Below are 23,656 nucleotides of genomic sequence, written 5' to 3' on the forward strand. Positions count from 1 at the left end.
GTGAGACAGGTTTTTTTTATACTTTAAGACCAGTGGTGGTCAATGCCGTTTCAGTTGAGGGAGTACTAATTTATTTTCATGAGCGTGATCTTATTTCTATTACTGCATATTGGATGACTGTCATTCATATTCCATTCACCCAGTTAAAGGTAACAGCAATAGGTTTAGGCTGCTACATGATACTCTAATTTTCTTTATACCCATCCTGAGGTTGCTACAACCTAGCCTATGAATGAAAGTTTACAACATAGGTGCACACAGGTCGAGACAAATTTGATGTGACACAGTTACATTCAATACCGCCTTGCACACTTGCCTGCATCTAGCTGATAGGTGGTGTAATCATTAGTCCATCAGTTGCAAACAAGAGTTTCTATTGGACAAATTCAGCAATGTTTATCCCCGTTTTTGTTCCGTTTGCTGCTGTTTTAAGAAATGTTTTTCAACAGAATCAGCAGAATGAATACACCTGATTATGCGTAAACACAGTTCAGTTTCATATCAGCCACGTTGTATTTTTTCTCGCATCTACTTTATGCTCTAACCTCCTTTCACCTCTTCCCTTTGCTTGTAGACTTCAATGCACAACACATCAGCTGTATGTGACCAGTCGAAATAACCTTTCCAAGCCAAACCGCTACACACAGCGTACATCGTTGTCACCATATTAGCTAAAGTGAAGTCAGCATAGCGAATATAACTAACGTGTTAGTAAACCAGCTACAATCATGCAGTAACGTTAGTGTACATTCAGTAAGCAGTTACACCGGCAGGCCACGGTGGCAATAAATGAGTAAAACCAAAAGATTACGTTGGAAGAGTTCCTGTGTTGTTGGATAGTCATAGCCAGCTAGCTAACATAGCATCCCTCTGTTTCAGCAGGGTGTGTCAGTAGGCTATACTAGCTAGCTGCATTTGCTAGCTACGAAAGTGAAAATTACTTTCTCTCTTGCTTCTTCATTTTAGGAAGAAATGAATTTGTTCAAAACTGTTCAATTTTCTTTCTCTGTCAACTACTCAACACATTTAATGCAGTTCTAGCTAGCTGTAGCTTATGCTTTCAGTACTATATTAATTCTCTGATCCTTTGATTGGGTGGAGAGCATGTCAGTTCAGGCTGCAAGAGCTCTGATAGGTTGGAGGATGTCCTCTGGAAGTTGTCATAATTACTGTAAGTTTATGGAAGGGGGTGAGAACCATGAGCCTCCTAGGATTTGTATTGAAATCAATGTACTCTGAGGAGGACGGAAGCTAGCTGTCCTCCGGCTACACAATGGTGCTACCCTACAGAGTGCTGTTGAGGCTAATGTAGACCTTATATGCAAAAGTGTTTTAATCAATTACTTTATATTTAGTATTACTTTTATCTAAGGGTAACTGTGTTTTAACATTTACATTTGTATGAAATTCACTGGGGATATGTCTCCTCTTCCTCCTCTGAGGCACCTCCACTGTTCAAGACAGGCCTTTTCAAGGCTCTCTTGAGTCCTAATTGTATTATTTTCTGACGTTTTGGTGGTATGATGAAAATGTATTTTTTGCAGCAGCACTGTGCAAAAGATCAACACCTGGTTAAATTAAGGGATATAGTTCTTAATTTTAATTTTCGTTTGAAACGAATACACAGAAGAAAATTAAACATCTTTGGTATTTAAGTGTTGATCCCATGTTTCAATGGCAGAAATAAAAGACCCTAAACATTTTCCATACGCACAAAAAGGTTATTTCTCTTAGTTTGTGCACAAATTTGTTTACATCTCTGTTGGTGAGCTTTTCTCCATTGCCAAGATAATCCATCCACCTGACAGGTGTAGAAAATCAAGACTGATTAAACAGCATGGTCATTACACAGGTCCACCTTATGCTGGGAACAAAACAATTCTACTAAAATGTGCAGTGTTGTTACAACACAATGTCACAGGTGTCTCAAGTTTTGTCATGCTGACTGCAGGAATGTGCGCCAGAGCTATTGCCAGATAATTTAATGTTAATTTCTCTACCATAAGCCGTCTCCAACCTCATTTTAGAGAATTTGGCAGTACATCCAACCAGCCTCACAACCGCAGAGCACGTGTAACCATGCCAGCCTCCCTCCATATCTTGTTTCTTCACCTGTTGGTTCCTAGCTCACAATGCTAGCAAAGTTAACTTTGCTGTTCCTTGCATGCGATTGGCTGTGGTTTTGGGGGTGGCACGCAGCCTGGGAGACAGGGCTGACTGTCAGGCATCATTCAGGGCTGAAATACCCCACGAGGGCTTAGTTGAACTACGAAGTCTTAGCTCAAGGTAAGGGACATTTAGCTTGCTAACGTTCTAATTTATAAATTACAATGAGCTCCAAACACATGAAAGCATGATGTTAAAATGAAATGTACCATCCCTTAGTGTAGCCATCAATAAAAAAGTTTGTGCTGATCCACCGTGGGCTGTCGCTTAAGTTATACTGTCAATATCATCAATAGATCCAGTCATTTATCATTTCTCGTGATCTCGACAAAACGTTTTATGTAGAGATCATGATCATGTAGCGGTCATGATCTCGGCATAACTAGTGAATATCTCTGGACTTCTGTACTGTTGACTATTTCACTTCCTCAAAACCCCAGAATGAATCTAAGATAACTCAATAAATATGCAATGAATTTTGACTTTTTTTCCCGAGGATGTTTTAGTTGCGCAATTTGACATCTAGTGAAGGTGTTTGGTGCAGTATTTCTTAAGTAAAAAAATGTGCAACATGTATAATGTAGTCAGAGCTGCTGGGCAGGTCTGTCTCACGGTCTATGCTATTGGATAGAGAGCAATCACCGCAGCGGGTACACACAATGTTAGTGGGTAAATGGACATCGTCAAATCAAAACCCAACCTTAATTTACCTGTTGAGACTTACGGATGTTTCAGACGAGACTCACTTTATCACCAAAATTATCCTATTTACACGTTGTAGTACATTTTGACTCTCGAATAACTTTCTGACTCACATGGATGCCACATAGGCCGTTTCAAAGGTATTTGTTGATTTAAAAAATAATAATAATGGAACGGCTTATTTGGTCTAATAGAAGTTTCCTAATGCTTATGTAGTTACGTGTACTGATATAATTTAGAGAAACTTTACCAGAGTTGTGCCTGTTGTTCACGCCTCACGACTGCCTTCCTTTTTTGAAGACATTTATTTTCATTATTGGAGCTATCACTTGAGTATCTGGTCAATGTAATGGATAATCTGTGAGTTGGACAATTTTTATCCCCATAATAATAGGCTTTATATAGTTATTTTCTACCAACTGTGGTACTCAAAGCACTTTACATAGTAGGGTGAAATTCACCTCATTCAATGTGTAGTACCCACCTGGGTGATGCACAGCAACCATTTTTGTGCCAGAACACATCAGCTGGAGAGGTGATATATGCTAATGATTAAGGTAGCCATTATGAAATGGGGTCAGGTTGGGAATTTAGCCATGACACCAGGGTTAACTCCCCTACTCTTACGATAAATGCCATGAGATTTTTAATGACCACAGAGATCTGGGACACCCATTGAACATCCCATCTGAAAGACAGCACCTTACACAGGGCAATGTCCCCTTCACTGCCCTGGGATCTCTTTAGGGAAGAGTGCCCCCTACTGGCCCTTCAACACCATTTCCTCCTATCCAGGGACTGACCCTGCTTAGCTTCAGAGGTAAGCCAGCAGTGGGATGCAGGGTGGCATGATGCAGGGTGGCATGCTGCAACACACTTTGAATGGCGGTGACCAACCTCTTGACAAAAGTGATCGAATGCGCCCATTGATTGTTTGGAGACAGCTTGTGTCAATTAAATACCAGCTATGACATTTATACCTGCAGAAAACCTAATTGATCATGATAGAAATAAGTGCCAAAAAACCCTACCCAAAAGCATGCCTTTACGCTATGATAACGTTAACGTGGTGTGTTTCTTTAACACCTCATGAATAATATTGTAATATTATGGGGCGGGGTTGTATATAAATGATCCGCCATTTTGGACATACCGCATGCTCAAATGCTGTAGACTGCCAGGTTCGAACTTAATGCAGGGGATGTTCATAATTTAATCACAGGTCAATATGTTTGTTTTTGAATCATTCGGTTCGTAAAAAAACGTCATTAGCTTTAGCATTGTATGTAACCCAGGTTTTCTTCCAGCTGATTTTGAAAAACAGTCTCAACATGAAGGGTATAATTGAAGATCCCACCGAAAGTGCTGGTTTTGGGTGCGCCGTGACAAACCGTTTTGGTCAGCTTTTAGACGACGAGGCCGACCCTTTCGATATTATTCGCCAGGCGCAGGTGGAAAAACAGAAGAAAAAGGATGAACTAAAAAGAACTGATACAACATCCAAACCTGTCAAGAAGGAGTCTCGAAAGGACAAGAGAACTCCCTTGAATGCTGTGGAAGGCAACCATTCACAGGCAAAAATTGTACAGGGTAAGTCAATGCAATGGGTGTAGGCCTAGCTAGCTAATGTTGACGTGAAGATGGCCAGTATTGACGGCACGTGTCAGGTGCATTTAAGGTGTAACGTTAGTTATCTAAAACAATTCCGGCGTGTCAAACTTGCATAATTGACACTAATGATAATGAACTATTCCTGTACATGTGTTATGGAATTCCACGTTATTATGCACATGTTGTTCGCGGTCTGGCAGGCGTAGTAACTAACTTAACTACCTTGTTAGCTAACTAGCTAGATTTCTAACTAGCCAACTTCAGTGCATCATGGGGGTTGTACTAGGTAGTTAACTTTATATTTCCACTGGAACTTTCGCGGAGTTGCTAGCATGGTATAGCTTGTAAGCTAGTTCTAACTATATCAATCACATGCTAGCTAACTAGCAAGCTATCTAGTTAGGTTTAGCTAGGAATCTAGCTAAACCTAACTAAACCTAGGGGGGGGGCTGGTGTGTGTGGGGTGATTGCATAATTTCTCGTCATTTATGTGCAGGTCAGAAATATCCTCCTCGTGGTGCACCTGGCCAGGTGGAGGAGAGGGGGGAGAGACGAGTTGCCTTCCGGGATCGGAGGCAGAACGACAGTGAGGCTCCGCTAGGATACTCAATTGAAAGGTAGGTAGTTATTATACACTATAGAGGTGGGAATTTTCTGGTTTGACAGATTGAGTATGACATTGGCTGCTTTTACACAGGCAGCCCAACTCTGATTTTCCACAAATTGGTCTTTTGACCAATTAAACCAGCTCCGAAAAAGACAGGATGATTAAAGGGCACGTGTTATTTTCCAGAAGATCAATGGAAATAGCCCCATTCTGATCATTTTACACTGCCTGTGTGAACAGCCATAGGCTATTCAAGTATTAACATCTGCTATTTCCTTCAGTTTTCTTTCTATGCTGACCCCACTTTGCAGAGCTGAGAACTGGATAGTGGTATGCATGTTCACTCCAACTGGCCAACCAGTGCCTTCGGTGGAGCCATCATGCTCCTTACTAGGGGTGTGCTGAACTCTTCATACTTGTAATCCTATACGTTTCACACTTGATAGGCAACTCGGAATTGTCTTGACTTGTGTTCGAAAAACCGAGAATTGCAGTAAAGCCTGTACTAAAGTGCTCTGCCATCACTCAAAGTGCTTCTGTTCCTTCACTCATTCACACATTGCTCACGATCTCGACATCTGAAATGCAGATGACTTACTTTCATAGTCCTGATTATCAACAAAATGGGTTCATAAATGATGCATGGCTGGCTACTGCTGCCTGCATTTATTCCAGATGTTCTCGCCCTAGTAGCCTAGGCTACATTGTTTTACTTTCGAGAGGAGCAACATTTCTCTCCCAACATGTAGCCTATGCTACAACATTTGTGCAATCAAAATTAACTATTTAAATGTGTAATTTTATCTTCTAATGATCTGTCGTTTGGAGAACATGTCGGAGAAATAATCATAGTAAGGGAGACTCGCGTGTCTGGTGAATTTAGTTTCCGGACAAAGTAGTAAACACAAACTGCTACAACACGGCCTCAGCAAATCTGAAAATATAAACAGATCGATAGCTGGAATAATGCCTAGCTACTGATTTTGTTTGGAGACGGAAGGGAGAGTTGTGAGTGAAAGTGGGAGATGGTGCGAGTCCGGGACAACAAGAGAAGAGATGTTTGTTCTAATCAATCATGGCAGCAGGCAGCACCCTGCCGGTGTCTTTACTGACAGCTGAATCAGCCAGTTGGGGTTAAGTATTCTGCACGGTTTGAGTGACATGAGAAATGCTACCTTTTTAGCAACTTTCTCAGATTACAGATAATGACATAACATCGTTGTATCCGGCAAACTCCTCATATCCCTAACGATTCTCCTTTTGTCTCTGTACTTGGCACACCCCTACTCCTTACCCCAAAACTTCAATTAATATCTCAGGTGTTTCTTTGATTAATAAACTTAACACAACTGGAATGCATTAGACTGGCTATTTGAGCCAAGTGTCTATTTCCTTAATGCTCTCAGCTTTTGCTCATTTGCGTAGTTGACTGTTTAATTCCAACATAATACATTTCTTCATTTCCTGCACTGTTTATCACGTTTCTTATGCCTCTATTAAAAAATAAACTTCCCTTGACTGAATAATTAGTCTTTGACTGTGCATCTTTGTCCATTTTTACTTTCACCAGTAGAGGGCGACGGCCTAATTTCTCTAGTGTTCTCTACTCCTGAAGTTGACTGTTTGTGTGCTTGCCATTTAGCTAGCACTTCTCAGCTGTTAGCAGCCAATGGCTAGCAGTTTCTTACTGGCGATTACTGAATTATTTAATTTAACAAATTAAACAATAAAGGTGCAATATGCCAAGATCGCTCCACCATTTCCTGGTCGCTTAAATTCTAATAGTACACTTAAACAAGCAGTGCGGAGTGACTCATTGTACCATCTAAACCTCTATAAAATTTGTTTTCAGTAACAAAAATATTATATTTTTAGTTTGAAGCATGCCTCAAGTGTAGGGCTGGGCAATATATTGTGAAAACCGGTACAGATTGTTTACAATAGTCTAAAGGTATTTTTATACAGTGATAAATTACCAAGTGGGTCAACTTCACTGTCAGTTTTGTTCTAGTTTGGTTGAGAATAAAACCATAATGGAGAAAGCCTACTAAAACCACACAGAATTCATTTTTTACCTTTCTAGGCTCATGCACAACTCCTAAAACATATTTAGAACTTCAGAAACAAAATGCTGCCATACCATGAAATTAGCCAAAATATCATTGCACCGTATTTTTTTTTATCGCTCTACCCAAGTGTCAAGTCTGGAGCATGACGTCACAATCTCTGCTGGTCGGCTACTGCATAGCAACCTAGCTATGCCAAAAGCCTTTGTAAATTACAATCGCCAGAATGGCCAAACAATTATTTTTTTCCATAGCGCTGACATCATCCATGTATTCCTATCATCTACTGGTTTTAATGTCTATGGTTTGAAGCTGGTGCACAAAACCGAAAGTAAGATGCAAAAACAACTTAAGAACGGGAAGCTCGAAATAGAGCAGATCTATCGCTGCGTAGACTTGTTTTCAATGAGAATGAGATCAGTAATTTGTATTTCTGTGAGAATTTGGTCAGGTCGCCCAGTAAGTTATATGGCAGCTTTAACCTGTAAACAAGGTAACCTCTTTCATGGTAACCTCTTTAACAATCTATTTAGAAACTGTTGATTATTTGCTGAAATGTGTACCTTGCCCCCCCCCCCCCCCCCCCCCCCCAAAAAAAACAGGCCTGTGGATCAGGGTGAGCGTGCCGCAAGGGGCCGAGGTGGTGTCCGTGGAAGAGGAATGCGCGGCAACAGCAACTTCAGATCCACAGATGGCTTTGACCAGAGAGGCAAAAGGGAGTTTGAGCGCCACAGTGGCAGTGATAGAACGTAAGAACAATACTTATCACATTGCTTTTAAATCAAGTTTGTCTGTTTCACAATGCATGTGAGTGTTGTACTTGGATTATGAGAAAATAGTTTAGATTGACATTTAAACTTTTGCCTGTTGCAGTGGTGTCAGGCCAGAGGAGAAGCGAGGGGGCAGTGGTCCACGTAACTGGGGATCCATGAGGGACCACATGAGGTGAGTACGCACATTAGGACTCTAAATGTGAGACATTTAACTGTGCCTCAGTGTTTGAGTAGCTATAGGTGTACTCTGCTGTCCTAGTTTGGACAATTAGGAGTAGCCTCAAACCCAGGCTTCTCACATTCTGTTCCAATGCCTTGAAGTCTTCCTCAGGAAGACTATAAAAAGAGGTATAGTCTAGGTGAAAACCAGTCAAATATTTTGCATTGATCCAAACAGGTGTCTGACTGGCAACAAGCTAGCTAGTGAAGGTAGCGCTGCATAGGCTACTAAAACATTGTCCAACACTGTCGGAAAAGACTGGGACACAACAACGAAACAAAGCTCAAACAAGAAAATGCCCCTCCTGATGGGCAATATAATTTCTACTCGGACACAATCAAATGTGAGTGTTGAAAGCCAGTGCTCTCATTCAAATGTACAATCCCATACGGAAGTTGTTCAGACTTCAAATAGTTGTCAACAAGATGAGATTTGGATGGAACTAGCCAAGCTGTGGCTTGTCTCTTGAAAAAATATTAAAATGAGAGCCAATATATTCCTTTGGGTCTCATTGAGGTGGGTCTCAACCAATGTGACTTGGCATGTCTTCATCAGCACTTTCATATGAATTGTCTTGAATGATTGTTACTGTAGTTATACTGTTTATGCTATTTTAGTGCTGCCGCTGATGGGGCTCCCACTGAGGGAGGGGATGGAGATGAGGTGGCGGATTCCGCAGAGACTGGAGCAAATCGGTGAGAGAGCCAAGTGACCAACCAGCGCAGCATTGTTAATCAGACCACACAGTGAGACAGTGCAAATAATATACATGTGTAGCTTACTACTTTATGCAAATCCTCTACGATACTCACTACATATTCTGGTCTATACATACACTGAACTCAGACGTTATCATTTTAAATGCTCACATTTACTCTAGTTATAGAATGAGTTTCAGGTTTAGATTTCCATCCCTATAGTAATCTGTTGATTCTCTGCAGTGCCTCGGAGACTGAAGGCGAGGGGGAAGCAGTGGTGGAGGTTTCCGTGGAGATGTCTCTGGACGAGTGGAAAGCCCTACAGGAACAAAACCGGCCCAAGAAGGAGTTCAACCTGCGCAAGGCTGATACCATTGTGCCCTCTGACTCTGTGGTCATCCACAAGTCCAAGAAACAGGTTGAGGTGAGGATTTGCCCAAATGCTGCAAAAACAGGATGCTTAATATCACTGCTTGTTTCTTTTGGGCCTCATTGAATTACAGCAAACTGAGTTATATGGTGCTCGTTTCTCTTGATCAATAGGAGGAGGTTGAGGAGGATGACGCTGCAGCCCTCCGTCGCCCCGCCAATGACATCACAGCCAAGCTGAAGATTGACTTTGGCAGTCTGGGACGACCCTCACGGGGGACCAGAGGAGGAAGGGGTGGACGAGGTGGCCCAGCCACACGGCCAGAGACCATTTCTCCCCAGAAGCCTCCTGAGAAGGTATGTCTGGACTGAATGGGTCCTGTTAGATATACATCAGGCGTTTGAAACCATTGCCAAAGGCAGCAAGGATGGTGGGCAGGTTCAGTTCGACCTGTTGCCTTTCTGCCTGTCTCATTCAGTTGAGTCGCACTGCAATAGGCCTTTGGGCAGCATATTCCTTATCCATGTGTTGATACACAGGTATCCCATAAGTTGACTGATTGATTCTCCCTAGGCCCGATTCCAGCAGGGACAGGCCCCAAACCCTGACGACCCAGAAGACTTTCCTGCCCTTGCCTAAAGGAAGCGGACCAGAGCCCAGTCTACAGGTGGCCCTTCACCTGTACTGTGCCTTAGTGGATTTGGCTGCACTTCCCAAGAGGAGCAGGAAAAAACTGGTTATGCTCGTATCTATCCCAAAGGACTGTATATATCAGAGTTCCTATCTGCTCTGTATAGTTCAGATGAATAGCCTTTCATTCTAATTGGAAATATGAATACTTGACCTGTTTATAAAAAAAATAAATACTGTTGACATTGACATGACTTAGGATACTATTTGTTCAACCACAAGTGTAAACTGACAGTGGTAGACCCCTTTTGGTTTCTCCAGTGACGTCTTATTAAAGCACATGGATTGCTTTATTGAATAGCCATTTGTGCCAATGCCTAGACAAGTGTGCCTTTCAGTCAGCACCAAGAGGGTGTATCAAGACTGTTCTTTGAGTCATTACAAGCCATCTCAGATCCACCTCACACCAAACAACCCATCTAAATAAGAAACAAATGTTTAAACAGCATGGAATACTTCACAGTACATGATTTGTTTGGTGTTCATCTTTATTGTATGATATCTTTGACAGGTTTTATAAAGGATTTCTCTGGAAATGTAACCTTCATGAATTTCCATTCTGTATGAGTCGTGTCCAGAACAGAGTGCCTCTACCCTGCTGTCGCCTACTAGTAATGAACTAGAATGCATGAGAACTCTTCTTGTTGTCAAAGGCCTGTTGGCGATGCCACAGCCAGCTTTCCCCTGTGGCACAATCCCATGTTCGCTAAGCTGAGGTCACTTAATGCCATTTTATTGAATTTGAATGTGCAATTTAATTTGGTGTTTTAATGAATGTAGGGTAACTGTCCCCTAATGAGGAGATTCGGTTGTAAGTTAAGTCTATGTGGCCTTACTGTGCTTTTGAACAATTCGAATCTGGTCAGGGAACAACTCAATGGTTTGCTCATTTTAGCTATTCATTGACTGTGACCTGTCTGATTTCTTGGAAGGAAATCAACAGGTAGTCTACATAAGGTCTGCTTCTTGGTGGTCATCTTGAGGCCTAACAAAGTCCCCTGGGCCTCTGACTATTGGGTGATGGATTGGAGAGAACCAATCGCCATGTTGGCGGATGGCCAGTTCCTCTGTTAGAGGATTTGAGATCCAAATCAGCTGTATACACTGATGTCTCTGACCTTGGCTACAGACACCATTAAATTAATTGGTGTACGGTATAATAGTCTCACATGTGGACTCATCAATCAACTGAGGTTTATGGGAAATGGTTTTAATCACAAGTTAACAAAGCAAATGAACAGGATCTCAGCGACGTGAACGGCACAACTAAAGCTGATTTGCATGTAGATCTTCTGGAACTGAGCCATTTGAGGGAAATATAACTGGTTTGGAGCAAATGCAAGACTCATGTCTACTTTTCTTCCTGGAGGGCTCATTGTATTGATTAGCAGGGAATGGCTGCCATCCTGGGGGCTTTAGAGGGGTTGATATTTCATCTTAAGAAAATCAAAACAAGCCTCTTAAATCAACCCTATGGGGCGTGGAGCCCCATTACTCCCTGTTAAGGATGTGAGGGAAGTGTTTCTTTTTCTCACAGGAGAGGGAGCATGAGTCTGCTGTTCATCTGCCAACAACGCTGTCTGGTTATTTACAAGGAATTTGTAAATGCCCAAGTTAACATAAGTCAAATGGCACTAAACATTTACATTTTTTTGTTCATGTTAAGGTAGCAATTCAATTAATCATAATGGATAGTGCTCAGACTCATGTACATGTCACAAAGGGAGGTGGTGGAGAATGAGTGTGAATAAATGACCCACTAGGCTGGTTACAGTGCACAAAGACCACAGTAAGGTTATTTTTCTTGGCTTAATCCTGTACTCTGATTATATCAGCTTCTTTAGGAAATGAGTGTTTGTGTGGAGAAAGCCTTCGTCTCTAATGGAGAGCATGTTACTGCCCTGCCAAGTTAGGACCTTGGGCCAGAAGATGAAGAGCAACATTTTGCTCTCTGAATAATGTCTAATAAGATCTTCAAAGTGCTCAGATGGTGAAATCAATAGGACCACTAAATCTGAATGTTGCCATGGCCACATAGCTGCTATACAGAGGATAACAATAGCAAACCTAGGCTTCTTAGGAATATTGAGCTCACGTATATGTTTATTTTCAGTAACAAAGATGAAACAATGATTAAGTCTACAAACTAACATTGCCAATATTTTACACGATAAGCAGTAATGCTTATTTTGAAATCAAATTGACTTCAAAAGGAGCAGGGCCTCAGTTAAAATGTAAGCTCACTGCTGCTGGTTTTGTTCCTTGCTAAATCTAAAAGCCTTATCCTTGATAGTCACTTGATACCCCCTCTGAGTCTTTGAAGGGGTTATTTTTCTTTTGCTCTTGTTTAAACAGCATTAGCCAAATAATCCCTGTGACTGTTTAGCACAGTGCATGTTTATTTTAAGAGCCCTCATCGCACTGGCTAGTTTTATATGGACAGGCAGAAGTACACCTAAAAACTACCAACAGAGCTAAACCAGACTTGTGTAGGTAAACAGTTTTGAGTTGTCGTACGTAAAGAGACGGTACAGTACAGAGCTATAGACACAATTGAAGACATTTTGACCTCAGCAGAGAACCCAGTACCAACAGAGTATCCCAGCCCAGAGGGTTATTTCCTGGCTGGCCTGTCAGGTGTTCTATTAGTGAGGTAAAAGTGGAGCCGTGATCCGTGAGCACACCGGCAGTCTGCCTGTCTCCAAGGAAACAATTAGGACTCTGTCTTCGTGGAGTGGCATCACCACCCTTACCTTCAGCAGAGAAATATCTCACACATTCACAATGTCAGGGAGTATTTAGCCTGGTTGGCCTTGTGTAAGTGCACTTGTGAACATTTCTTTTGTTTTATGTTTTGCACACACAGAGGCTAGCAGTTGTGTGTGTGTTCCTGCGCCTCTGGGTTAGACAATTCTCTCCTCTGGTTCATCAGTATCTGTTGGTTTCTTCACGGCCAGAATCTACCATCTGTTTTTAAAAGAGGCCTTTGTTGCCTAGAGAGGTCACACTGGGTAGCTCTGTCTCGCTCTCATTCTCTCTATTTCTCGCTCTCCTTCCCTCCATAATTTCTCGCTCTCCATTGTGGGATGTGTGTCAAGGTTACCCTTCACTGCAGGTGTATGTGAGCCTCAAAGAACCTGTTATATTGATTTAGACTTAAGGGCTGATGCTGTCAGCAGCCTTGAATCCTGAGGAACAGATAGCGGAGAAGAGATTTTTGAATTAATCCATATTTCTACTGTTTATTTAACTGGCAATATATACAGTATTTAGGTTCGAGGGAATTATGGAGGTCTTGAGTCATACATTTATGATGAATCAATATAGATATCTCAGTTTAAACCGTACTTCATATACAGTAACTGCTGTTTATATGCACCTGTGCAATAGAGTAATTTCAGAGTCCTCCGTAATGAACAGATGCCTTCAAGGAAGATATCAACACCACTAACAGGTGTCAGAGATGTAGAGATCTTCATTTGGGCTGATGGGAACCTGGCATAACACCACAGACACGGTAAACATATTAAGCTAATTTGTTTGCTTCAATGGCACAGAGACATTTTTAACAGTTTATTACAATTATAAGAGGAGAGGATACAACACTACTGAAATTTACTGAACCCCCCCCTTCCATGTAAGCATTATCAGAACACATACAGTCTAGTCTTTCAATTGAAAAAATAAACTGGACAGTGGGGCATTGCCAAACTATATTATTTGATCTGAGAGGCTGCTCTGTGTGTAGAGCCACCTAGATAATTCTGTTTTTACCAATGGTTATGCAGTCCATCAGGGCGGGTCGTGCTGATCTATAGATCACAGTGGGACACAATGGCTCTCAGCACCAGGAGGAGTGGGAAAGGCTGCCTCCTGGTGTTCCTGAAATGAGAGATGCAAAGTGCTCTCGTCGCGAAATGAAAGCCAAACCGGAGGCACCTTAGCAGGATCTACATGCCTGTTGACCCAGGGAGAATGGGATGGGAATGTCAAAACAATATTGTCTCTATGTATTCCAGATGGAAATAATATGGGTAACAATAGGGCAGGCAAATAGATTCAGCTGTGGGACGACGATGGTCGGAGTGATGGTTCGGGGGGCCAGAACATCATTATAATAATTTGTACATGCAAGTTGACCACCATTAAGCCCAATAAGAGATTGTATTTGAAAATAGAAATCATTTCATACTTGATTGTATGTATGTCTCTTTTTTTCAGGGCATGGCTAAGGCACATGTGATTGGACAATGTGTGTGTGAGAGTGAAGAGGGTGTCACAGACTTGCAGAGAGAAGGGAGGCCTGTGGTTAATAATCAGTAATGAATTTTAATTATGGAGAAGTCTGGCTGCCCGGAGCATGATCCACTCCAGTGACTTGTCTGACTCCTTCAGCTCTCCTCCTCCTCCCCCTGGTTAACCTGTGAGGTCACGAGGTCAGGTGAAGTACCGTTCCTCAGCCTGAGCCTCGACACAGTGACAGGATGAAACACAAGACGCTGCTGCTCATCTCAGCTCAGCTCTCATGCTACTGATTTGACGATGTAATCAACCCGACAGCCCTCTGCCTAAAGATAAACAACAGGTTCTTCAATCTGCATTAGTCAATGGCAAATTAGGTTTACACACACACACACACACACACACCAGGCATATCCATCACATCTTAACTGAAAACCATGGTAATGGTGTCTATTGATTTTTTTTTTCTTCCCTGGACCAGTCAAGCATGTAGAGAGAATGAAATTACCTTCACTCTCGAGGTTGTCAGGAAAATGTTACATCAGGAAAAGGCCTTTATTGTGTATGTGGCAAATACATTCATTTACATTCAACAACATTCTTGCCTATTAACATCTTTCATCAAGTCAGCAATTTCTCAGTGCCATTTTTTTCTCATTAACACCGCTTGATAATAGGCCTATACAACCTCCTCAAAACGGTAACAGTCAGTCTCAGCCAAAGAGATACAGTACAGTGGGTCAGCTCAGCTCTCCTCCCCTCCCAGACTATGACAGACATGCGGCTGTACTATAGTGGTGTGTAAAATCCGACCCAGGGCAGAGTGTGTTGGGCCCTGCCTGCTGTGTGCGTCTACATCCCCCCCTCTGCTCTGCTCCCACTGAGCCGGCGGCTCTGAATCAGTAAACACAATGCCGCCTTTAATTAGCCCTCCGTTTCTAATTGATTAAAATTCCCTGTGGCGCAATTATGCTGCCATCGCATAGACATTCTCCTCTCTCTCTCTCTCTCTCTCTTGGTCTCTCCCTCTCTCTCTTGCTCTCTCTTGCTCTCTCTCTTGCTCTCTCTCTTGCTCTCGCTCTCTCTATTTCAGCGAGTCATACTGAGACAGGGTAGTGTGTCAGAGTAGACAGACTGTTTTGGACCACTGCCAGCTATCGTGACTAGCACAGAGGCACAAGATACTTTACCACATGGGTTGGCAGGGTGAAAGGAAACGGGCATAGCTTGGCTAATCTGCCCACCTTCTGCTGTGCTGTGCTTGCCTGAGCACTGTGAAATCATGGGTGTTAAATGGCCACCTCATCATAATTCTGTGTGGGATGCATCTCGCAGCAGTGGTACAGCAGCTATGAGGTCCGTATTATTGGGAGAGAACAGGCCCATGATGAGAAGCCATTCCACCCCATTGAAATAACACTCAGACAAATTACTCCAGAAACACGACTACAGGCTACACCCTCATCACAGAGTAATTTCTCCCTGAGTGGCAATAATGCAATATCATGCACACAGACACCTCATGAATTTCAATGAGGACACAATCACATCTGACTTTTAAACAATGGCTGAGGAGGACATTTGATGAATGGGAGTTTATTTTTCTGTGTGCTGCTTTTACTGTTTGGTTGGTGGTGACATTTCCAACCACAGTTGGACCGTGGAGGTTAAAACCCGGAGATTCACCTGAACAAAATCAGCATCACATATACAATGTCACAGCTCAAAAACACCCTGTTCACTCATCCATTGACTTGTTTTCATTGAGTCGGGCTTTTCAGCTCATCGAGGAAATCTAGCTGTTTTCCATCTCCTGTGGATTGAGGAACGAAGGCCATATTTAGATACATGTATTGTGAGGCAATATGTCCACTGTATTAGCATGCTGCAGCAATGAAGATTCCACATCTGAATTATTATGCATGTTTGAATTATTATGACATTGAGTTTATATATATTTTGTTGAGTACATGAATCCAAATATTCTTGATGTGTAAGAAGAATGATTCCATGCACCTGGTTACCAGGTTTGAATGACTAGGAACCCATTAATGAAAACAATAGTTGTAGGATACAGCTACTGTATGTCATCTACAGATACAGAACATTTATTTGACCTGTATAACCTTTGTTTGAGGTCAGGACCAGGAGGACTTTAATCTCTTTATCAATCTCCAGTCACAGACGCAGCTGTGCTGCACCTATCCCAGCACGCTTCACTCTGGCTATCAGGCCAAAACCAACTGATTCTGCACGTACTCAGGAATGACTCAGACACAGTTTGACATTTGGCATATGGAGAACATATATTGGATTTATAATTGAATTAGTGTGTAGAGAACTCTTTCAGGGACTTGTTTCAGTGAAACAGAACGACAGCGTGGTTTTCTCCCTTCTATTTGTACTGAAAATACACTACTACCTCAGCCTTGGCTGTGGCAAGTGACACACGCATGGATTCCATTTACTATGATTGAAATCAGTATTTATCAAAGTCATGCATTTAATTACAGCTAGCCAGAGAGTTAACTTAGCCAAGAACAAAAAGGCTGAAGCATATTTTCTTCTGTACATACATTTTCACTTCATTGAGGGTAAAATAATAGACAAAATACTTGGTGATATTAATGTTCATGTTTTGTTGAATAATATAGTGATAATTACAGTATTTCCTTGACTATTATTTCATACCTCAGATGAGTCCTGAGGGAAAACACACAGGATCCGGAAATACCTGTAGTGTTTCTAAACGGCTCCATTTATTTCCACACATGACAACTGGATGGTTCTCTTAACCTGGCTCAGTTCTTTTTGTTATTTTATTTTTAAAAAGTACCCCCTTTTTCTCCCCAATTTCAATGTTGTCTCCACTGCAACTCCCTAACGGGCTCGGGAGGGAAAGGTCGGTGCATGTGTCCTCCAAAACATGACCCGCCTAACCGCACTTCTTAACACCCGTCCACTTAACCCGGAAGCCAGCTGCACCAATGTGTCGGAGGAAACACTGTTCAACTGACTACTGTAGTCAGCCTGCTGGCGCCCGGCCCGCCACAAGGAGTCGCTAGAATGCGATGAGCCAAGTATAGACCCCCGGCCATACCCTCCCCTAACCCGGACGACACTAGGCCAATTATGCGTCGCCCTATGGGACTCCCGATCACGACACAGCCCGGGATCGAACCCAGGTCTGTAGTGATGCCTCTAGCACTGCGAAGCAGTGCCTTAGACCGCTTTGCCACCCGGGAGGCCTAACCTGGCTCAGTTTTATGTGCTGGGAGGCACCAACGCTAGCCTTAGTATTCCCCTCTTGCTTTCACTGTGTAATTTGATCAGGTTATTCATAACATTCAGCGGACGTCTCTCCCCAGAGTTAGCGTGACATTGCTATTTGCAGAGGATAAATGCATTAGCTGGCCCACTGCTAGGAAATTGAGCATTTAATATTTGCACTTGATGGGATGTACAGGTAACTGCCAAAAATAAAGGAAACACCAACATAGTGTCTTAATAGGGCTTTGGGCCACCACAAGCCAGAACAGCTTCAATGCACCTTGGCATAGATTCTACAAATGTCTGGAACTCTACTAGAGGGACGTGACACCATTCTTCCACATGAAGTTCTATCATTTGGTCTTTTGTTTATGGTGGTGAAAACTGTCTCTGGCGCCGCTCCCGAATCTCCAATAAGTGCTCAATTGTGTTGAGATCTGGTGACTGAGACGTCCATGGTATTTTTTTATTTCACCTTTATTTAACCAGGTAGGCAAGTTGAGAACAAGTTCTCATTTACAATTGTGACCTGGCCAAGATAAATATAATAAAGTATAGCAAGTAAAACACTGGAATGGTAGATTTGTAGCTTGAAGAAAGTTCAAAGTTAAAATATAAATAATATGGTGCAAAGGAGCAAAATAAATAAAATACATAAATACAGTAGGGGAAGAGGTAGTAGTTTGGGCTAAATTATAGATGGGCTATGTACAGGTGCAGTGATCTGGGAGCTGCTCTGATAGCTGGTGCTTAAAGCTAGTGAGGGAGATAAGTGTTTCCAGTTTCAGAGATTTTTGTAGTTCGTTCCAGACATTGCCAGCAGAGAACTGGAAGGAGAGACGACCAAAGGAGGAGTTGGTTTTAGGGGTGACCAGAGAGATATACCTGCTGGAGCGTGTGCTACAGGTGGGTGCTGCTATGGTGACCAGTGAGCGGAGATAAGGGGGGACTTTACCTAGCAGGGTCTTGTAGATGACCTGGAGCCAATGTGTTTGGCGACGATTATGAAGCGAAGGCCAGCCAACGAGAGCGTACAGGTCGCAGTGGTGGGTAGTATATGGGGCTTTGGTGACAAAACGGATGGCACTGTGATAGACTGCATCCAGCTTGTTGAGTAGGGTATTGGAGGCTATTTTGTAAATGACATCGCCGAAGTCGAGGATTGGTAGGATGGTCAGTTTTACGAGGGTATGTTTGGCAGCATGAGTGAAGGATGCTTTGTTGCGAAATAGGAAGCCAATTCTAGATTTAACTTTGGATTGGAGATGATTGATGTGAGTCTGGAAAGAGAGTTTACAGTCTAACCAGTTTTACTTGTGTTTAGGAGCAGTTGGAGACCACGGAAGGAGAGTTGAATGGCATTGAAGCTCATCTGGAGGGTTGTTAACACAGTGTCCAAAGAAGGGCCAGAAGTATACAGAATGGTGTCATCTGCGTAGAGGTGGATCAGAGATTCACCAGCAGCAAGAGCGACATCATTGATGTATACAGAGAAAAGAGTTGGCCCAAGAATTGAACCCTGTGGTACCCCCATAGAGACTGCCAGAGGTCCGGACAGCAGGCCCTCCGATTTGACACACTGAACTCTGTCAGAGAAGTAGTTGGTGAACCAGGCGACGTAATCGTTTGAGAAACCAAGGCTACTGAGTCTGCCGATGAGGATGTGGTGATTAACAGAGTCAAAAGCAGTATATGTATATGGTAGTATATGTATATGGTTATATGGTTTACATCGTTTTCATGCATAGCCATGGTAGCCAAAATAATGACCTACCCAGAATTTGTATACATGACCCTAAGCATGATGGGATGTTAATTGCTTAGGAATTGCTCAGGAACCACACTTGTGGAAGCACCTGCTTTAAATCTACTTTGTATTCTTTGTCTACCCAAGAGTTTCCTTTATTTTGGCAGTTACATGTGTATCAACAGACAGATTTACAGGAACTTGGGTCCTCTTGACAACTGATGGGCAGAAGGCATTTGGATGTGAAGGCAAAGCAGAGAGAGGGAGATATAATAACAACAATTCATATTTGTGTTTTTGTCTGTTGGAAAGGAAGCCTGCTGGTTGCTGGCTCTGGCTTTACAGAGGTGAGGCGGTAGACAGCTATCAGTAGGAGCCCAGTGGCACAGCGTCCGCACGGCCAGCTAATTTCAGTCACAAGGCACCGGATAAATAAATACACTGGCTATTTCTCCACACCAAAAAGGATGAGGGTGAAGGAATTTTTTTGAAGTTGTGCTTTTAAGGCCCAATCACTGAGCATCTGTTCAAATACAGAATAAAGGCAAACAACACCTTCCCTGCACATAATAAGTTACCTGCAGGCGATATCTCAGCCCTATTTCTTGTTCCCTTAGAATGAATGAAACTCTTTACGAAGGTCTGTGCTGGTGGTGGTGGTAGCAATGGGATAAACAACTTAAAAGGCAGAGCCTAGGCACTACTGGTGCAAGGCTAGCTACATTCCCACTGGTAAGGAATGTTTAACTTAATTGACACTGACTGGGTCACATTCAATATTGTCTGTGTAGGTGTTGTTTCAGTAACTCTGTACAGTGTGAGATGTTGAGAGATAAGGAAGCCCCATATGCACAGGGCATCATGAGACACCACTCTGACCCCTGCTCTGCCCCCCTACCTCCCTGTACCACACTGAGTGACTGGTGGGCAAAGAAGTTCTCATATCCTGCCCAGTGGTTCCCCACTGGCTGTGCTGACATTTTTCCCAGGTTCATACGTCTTCCCTGCTGGCAGCCATCTCAGGACCACCCCCCTTTGTTTCTGTGTTGAGGAGTTCTGCCCAAATACACAACAGTGTCTCACCATTTGCTAAACATTGTAATGTATTCTGCCACCATGCATCCTTTATCTTAGGCTAGCACTCTGTTTACCTGACGGGGGAAATGGTTACAGGGTGTCCACGGAGGGACAGAGCATGGGGCGACGGAACATTAGGAGAATGTAACAAAATACAGTGGAGGCAGTGATATGGAGGGAAGGAGAGGTTGAGTGGTGGATGGAAGGAAGAGCAGGCAGAGGAGGAGGTAATTAGACGGTGATTCCTCCCCCCTCTCTCTCTCTCTCTCTCTGTGGAATGGGTTTATTAATCAGGCTTTGATAAGAGGACAGTATTCAGGCCCGTGAACAGTTGATGTGGAACACGGCTCTAATGCAGCTACCTCCTTTTCCTCTCCTCTCCTCGTCTTTGAGACATACATGCGTGACATGCAGCAGCACGAGGAGGGCGCCGCCTGGTGAACGACACCCTGGCACCACTGGAGCCTTTACCTGTGATGATCACACTGTGTTCCCTGCGTGGTCAGGCCCGCTGACAGCCCTGCTTTAATGAACACCCATCTACAGCAGAAATCCGTCATTACAGGAGAAATCCGTCACTGCAGGGTCACGCAGGCTGGCACGCGGGAAGGGAGGGAGGGAGAGATGGAGGGATGGAATAAGTCAAGCAAGGGGCATCATTTGGAGGAGGGCATGGAAGAAAGTGGGCAGGTGACATCATTAGCCCTTTTCACGGAATTGTGTGAACCCACAGCTCTTCCATGCCCCTGATCAATGCCCGATTCCCACTCTCATCTTGGTCAATAAATAATTAAGGCAGGGAAATTGGAATACAAAGACGTCAGGCCAAATGAATGACATAGAAATGGATTGTGGTATAATAACAAGTTGCTGTAGTCAAAAAGTCCTCCCAATAGAAATCCTGCATGTCCTGATTCCCTCCGTAGGATGTTGGATTACCTGCTCCCATCACAGAAGCGGAACTGCAGGCCCTTGAGTAATTGGCACGTAACTGCTTTCAACAAGCCTGTGTCTTTAGAATGAAGTGCTAATGTTGCATTACATTGCTCTGACCATTAGTCCAGTGAACCTGCCTTACTGTTCCCCATCAACCTTAATGCTATTGTTCCTCATCACGTTGAGTGATCTGCTCATAAATGTTACCTGAGGTCTGAGCCGGGGCCCGCTGGTCGCGCTGTCTGCTCTCATTACGCCTTGGGCTGTTAAAGGCCTAATGAGGTGGATTGAAGGGCTGTTATCCCCCATCAGGAACCAGGCACATCTCAAACGGACCCTTTACAGTCCCACTCAGCTCCTCATGGTACGTTGTTGTTCTGTTTAATTACAGCAAACGAGCAGCATAAGCTGGAGAGACAAGAGTAATGTCATGGGTGGTTGAAGGGAGTTGTGGTTGTGCTGTGGATCCTCTACCTCTCGAGCCTTCCCTGTTGCTCAATTGGTAGAGCATGGTGTGTGCAACGCCAGGGTTGTGGGTTCGATTCCCACGGGGGGGCCAGTACAAAAATGTATGTATTCACTACTGTAAGTCGCTCTGGATAAGAGTGTCTGCTAAATGACTAAAATGTAATGTAAATGTACCTCGGTTTGTATAGGGTTAAACAGGCCTTGAGGCTGGTATTTCTATGAACAGTATATTGATTATCATATTGCAGTTCATACATTGTCTACCCTATGCCTGCCGTTGTGGATCTAAGGGTGGAAGAGGAAGAAGAAGACTGCAGGCAACAGTATGCCATACTGTTCAGGGAAGTCAGGAACCAATATACTCAGTCAGTTAGGAAAGCTAAGGCTAGCTTTTTCAAACAGAAATTTGCTTCCTGTAGCAATAATTCCCAAAAGTTTTGGGACACTGTAAAGTCCATGGAGAATAAGATCACCTCCTCCCAGCTGCCCACTGCACTGAGGATAGGAAACACTGTCACCACCGATAAATCTACGATAATCTAGAATTTCAATAAGCATTTTTCCATGGCTGGCCATGCTTTCCATCTGGCTACCCCTACCCTGGCCAACATCTCAGCACCCCCTGCAGCAACCTGACTCAATAGCCTTGGCTTCTCAAATGACTGCCTCACCTGGTTTACCAATTACTTCTCAGATAGAGTTCAGTGTGTCAAATCGGAGGGCCTGTTGTCCGATCCTCTGGTAGTCTCTATGGGGGTGCCACAAGGTTCAATTCTCGGGCCGACTCTTTTCTCTGTATATATCAATGATGTCGCTCTTGCTGCTGGTGATTCTCTGATCCACCTCTTACGCAGATGACACCATTGTGTATACATCTGGCCCTTATTTGGACACTGTGCTAACAAACGTCCAAACGAGCTTCAACGCCATACAACACTCATTCCGTGGCTTCCAACTGCTTTTAAATGCTAGTAAAACTAAGCGCATGCTCTTCAACCGATTGCTGCCCGCACCCTCCCGCCCGACTAGCATCACTACTCTGGACGGTTCTGACTTAGAATATGTGGACAACTACAAATACCTAGGTGTCTGGTTAGACTGTAAACTCTCCTTCCAGACTCACATTAAGCATCTCCAATCCAAAATTAAATCTAGAATCGGCTTCCTATTTCGCAACAAAGCCTCCTTCACTCATGCCGCCAAACATACCCTCGTAAAACTGACTATCCTATCGATCCTTGACTTCGGCGATGTCATTTACAAAATAGCCCCCAACACTCTACTCAGCAAACTGGATGTAGTCTATCACAGTGCCATCCGTTTTATCACCAAAGCCCCATATACTACCCACCACTGCGACCTGTATTGTCTTGTTGGCTGGCCCTCACTACATATCCGTCGCCAAACCCACTGGCTCCAGGTAGTCTATACGTCTTTGCCAGGTAAAGCCCCGCCTTATATCAGCTCACTGGTCACCATAGCAACACCCACCCGTAGCACGCGCTCCAGCAGGTATACTGCACTGGTCCTCCCAAAAGCCAACACTTTCTTTGGCCGCCTTTCCTTCCAGTTCTCTGCTGCCAATGACTGGAATGAATTGTAAAAATCTCTGAAGCTGCAGTCTTAAATCTCCCTTAAGCATCAGCTGTCTGAGCAGCTTACCGATCACTGTACCTATATACAGCCAATCTGTAAATAGCACACCCAACTACCTCATCCCCATATTACTACTTACCCTCTTGCTCTTTTGCACCCCAGTATCTCTACTTGCACATCATCATCTGCACATCTATCACTCCAGTATTAATGCTAAATTGTAATTATTTTTGCCTCTAGGGCCTATTTATTGCCTACCTCCCTACTCTTCGACATTTGCTCACACTGTACATAGAAAAATCTATTTTTCTTTTGTGTTATTGACTGTACGTTTGTTTATGTGTAACTCTGTGTTGTTGTTTTTGTCACACTGCTTTGCTTTATTTTGGCCAGGTCGCAGTTGTAAATGAGAACTTG

At 43.3% G+C, this 23,656-nt stretch overlaps 1 protein-coding gene across 1 annotated transcript; it reads left to right on the forward strand.

Annotated features, from left to right (window-relative positions):
* Positions 1–4,003: 4,003 nt before the first annotated feature.
* LOC115159605 (intracellular hyaluronan-binding protein 4) lies at positions 4,004–10,444 on the forward strand. The gene is made up of 8 exons (XM_029709480.1): positions 4,004–4,458; positions 4,976–5,096; positions 7,755–7,901; positions 8,026–8,097; positions 8,763–8,840; positions 9,087–9,267; positions 9,387–9,569; positions 9,787–10,444. The coding sequence occupies exons 1-8, from the start codon at positions 4,200–4,202 to the stop codon at positions 9,850–9,852; spliced, it is 1,107 nt and encodes a 368-aa protein (XP_029565340.1). The 5' UTR covers positions 4,004–4,199; the 3' UTR covers positions 9,853–10,444.
* The last annotated feature ends 13,212 nt before the right edge of the window (positions 10,445–23,656 follow it).

Source organism: Salmo trutta, chromosome 23 (assembly GCF_901001165.1).
Source record: "Salmo trutta chromosome 23, fSalTru1.1, whole genome shotgun sequence".
Classification (NCBI taxonomy): Eukaryota; Metazoa; Chordata; class Actinopteri; order Salmoniformes; family Salmonidae; genus Salmo; species Salmo trutta.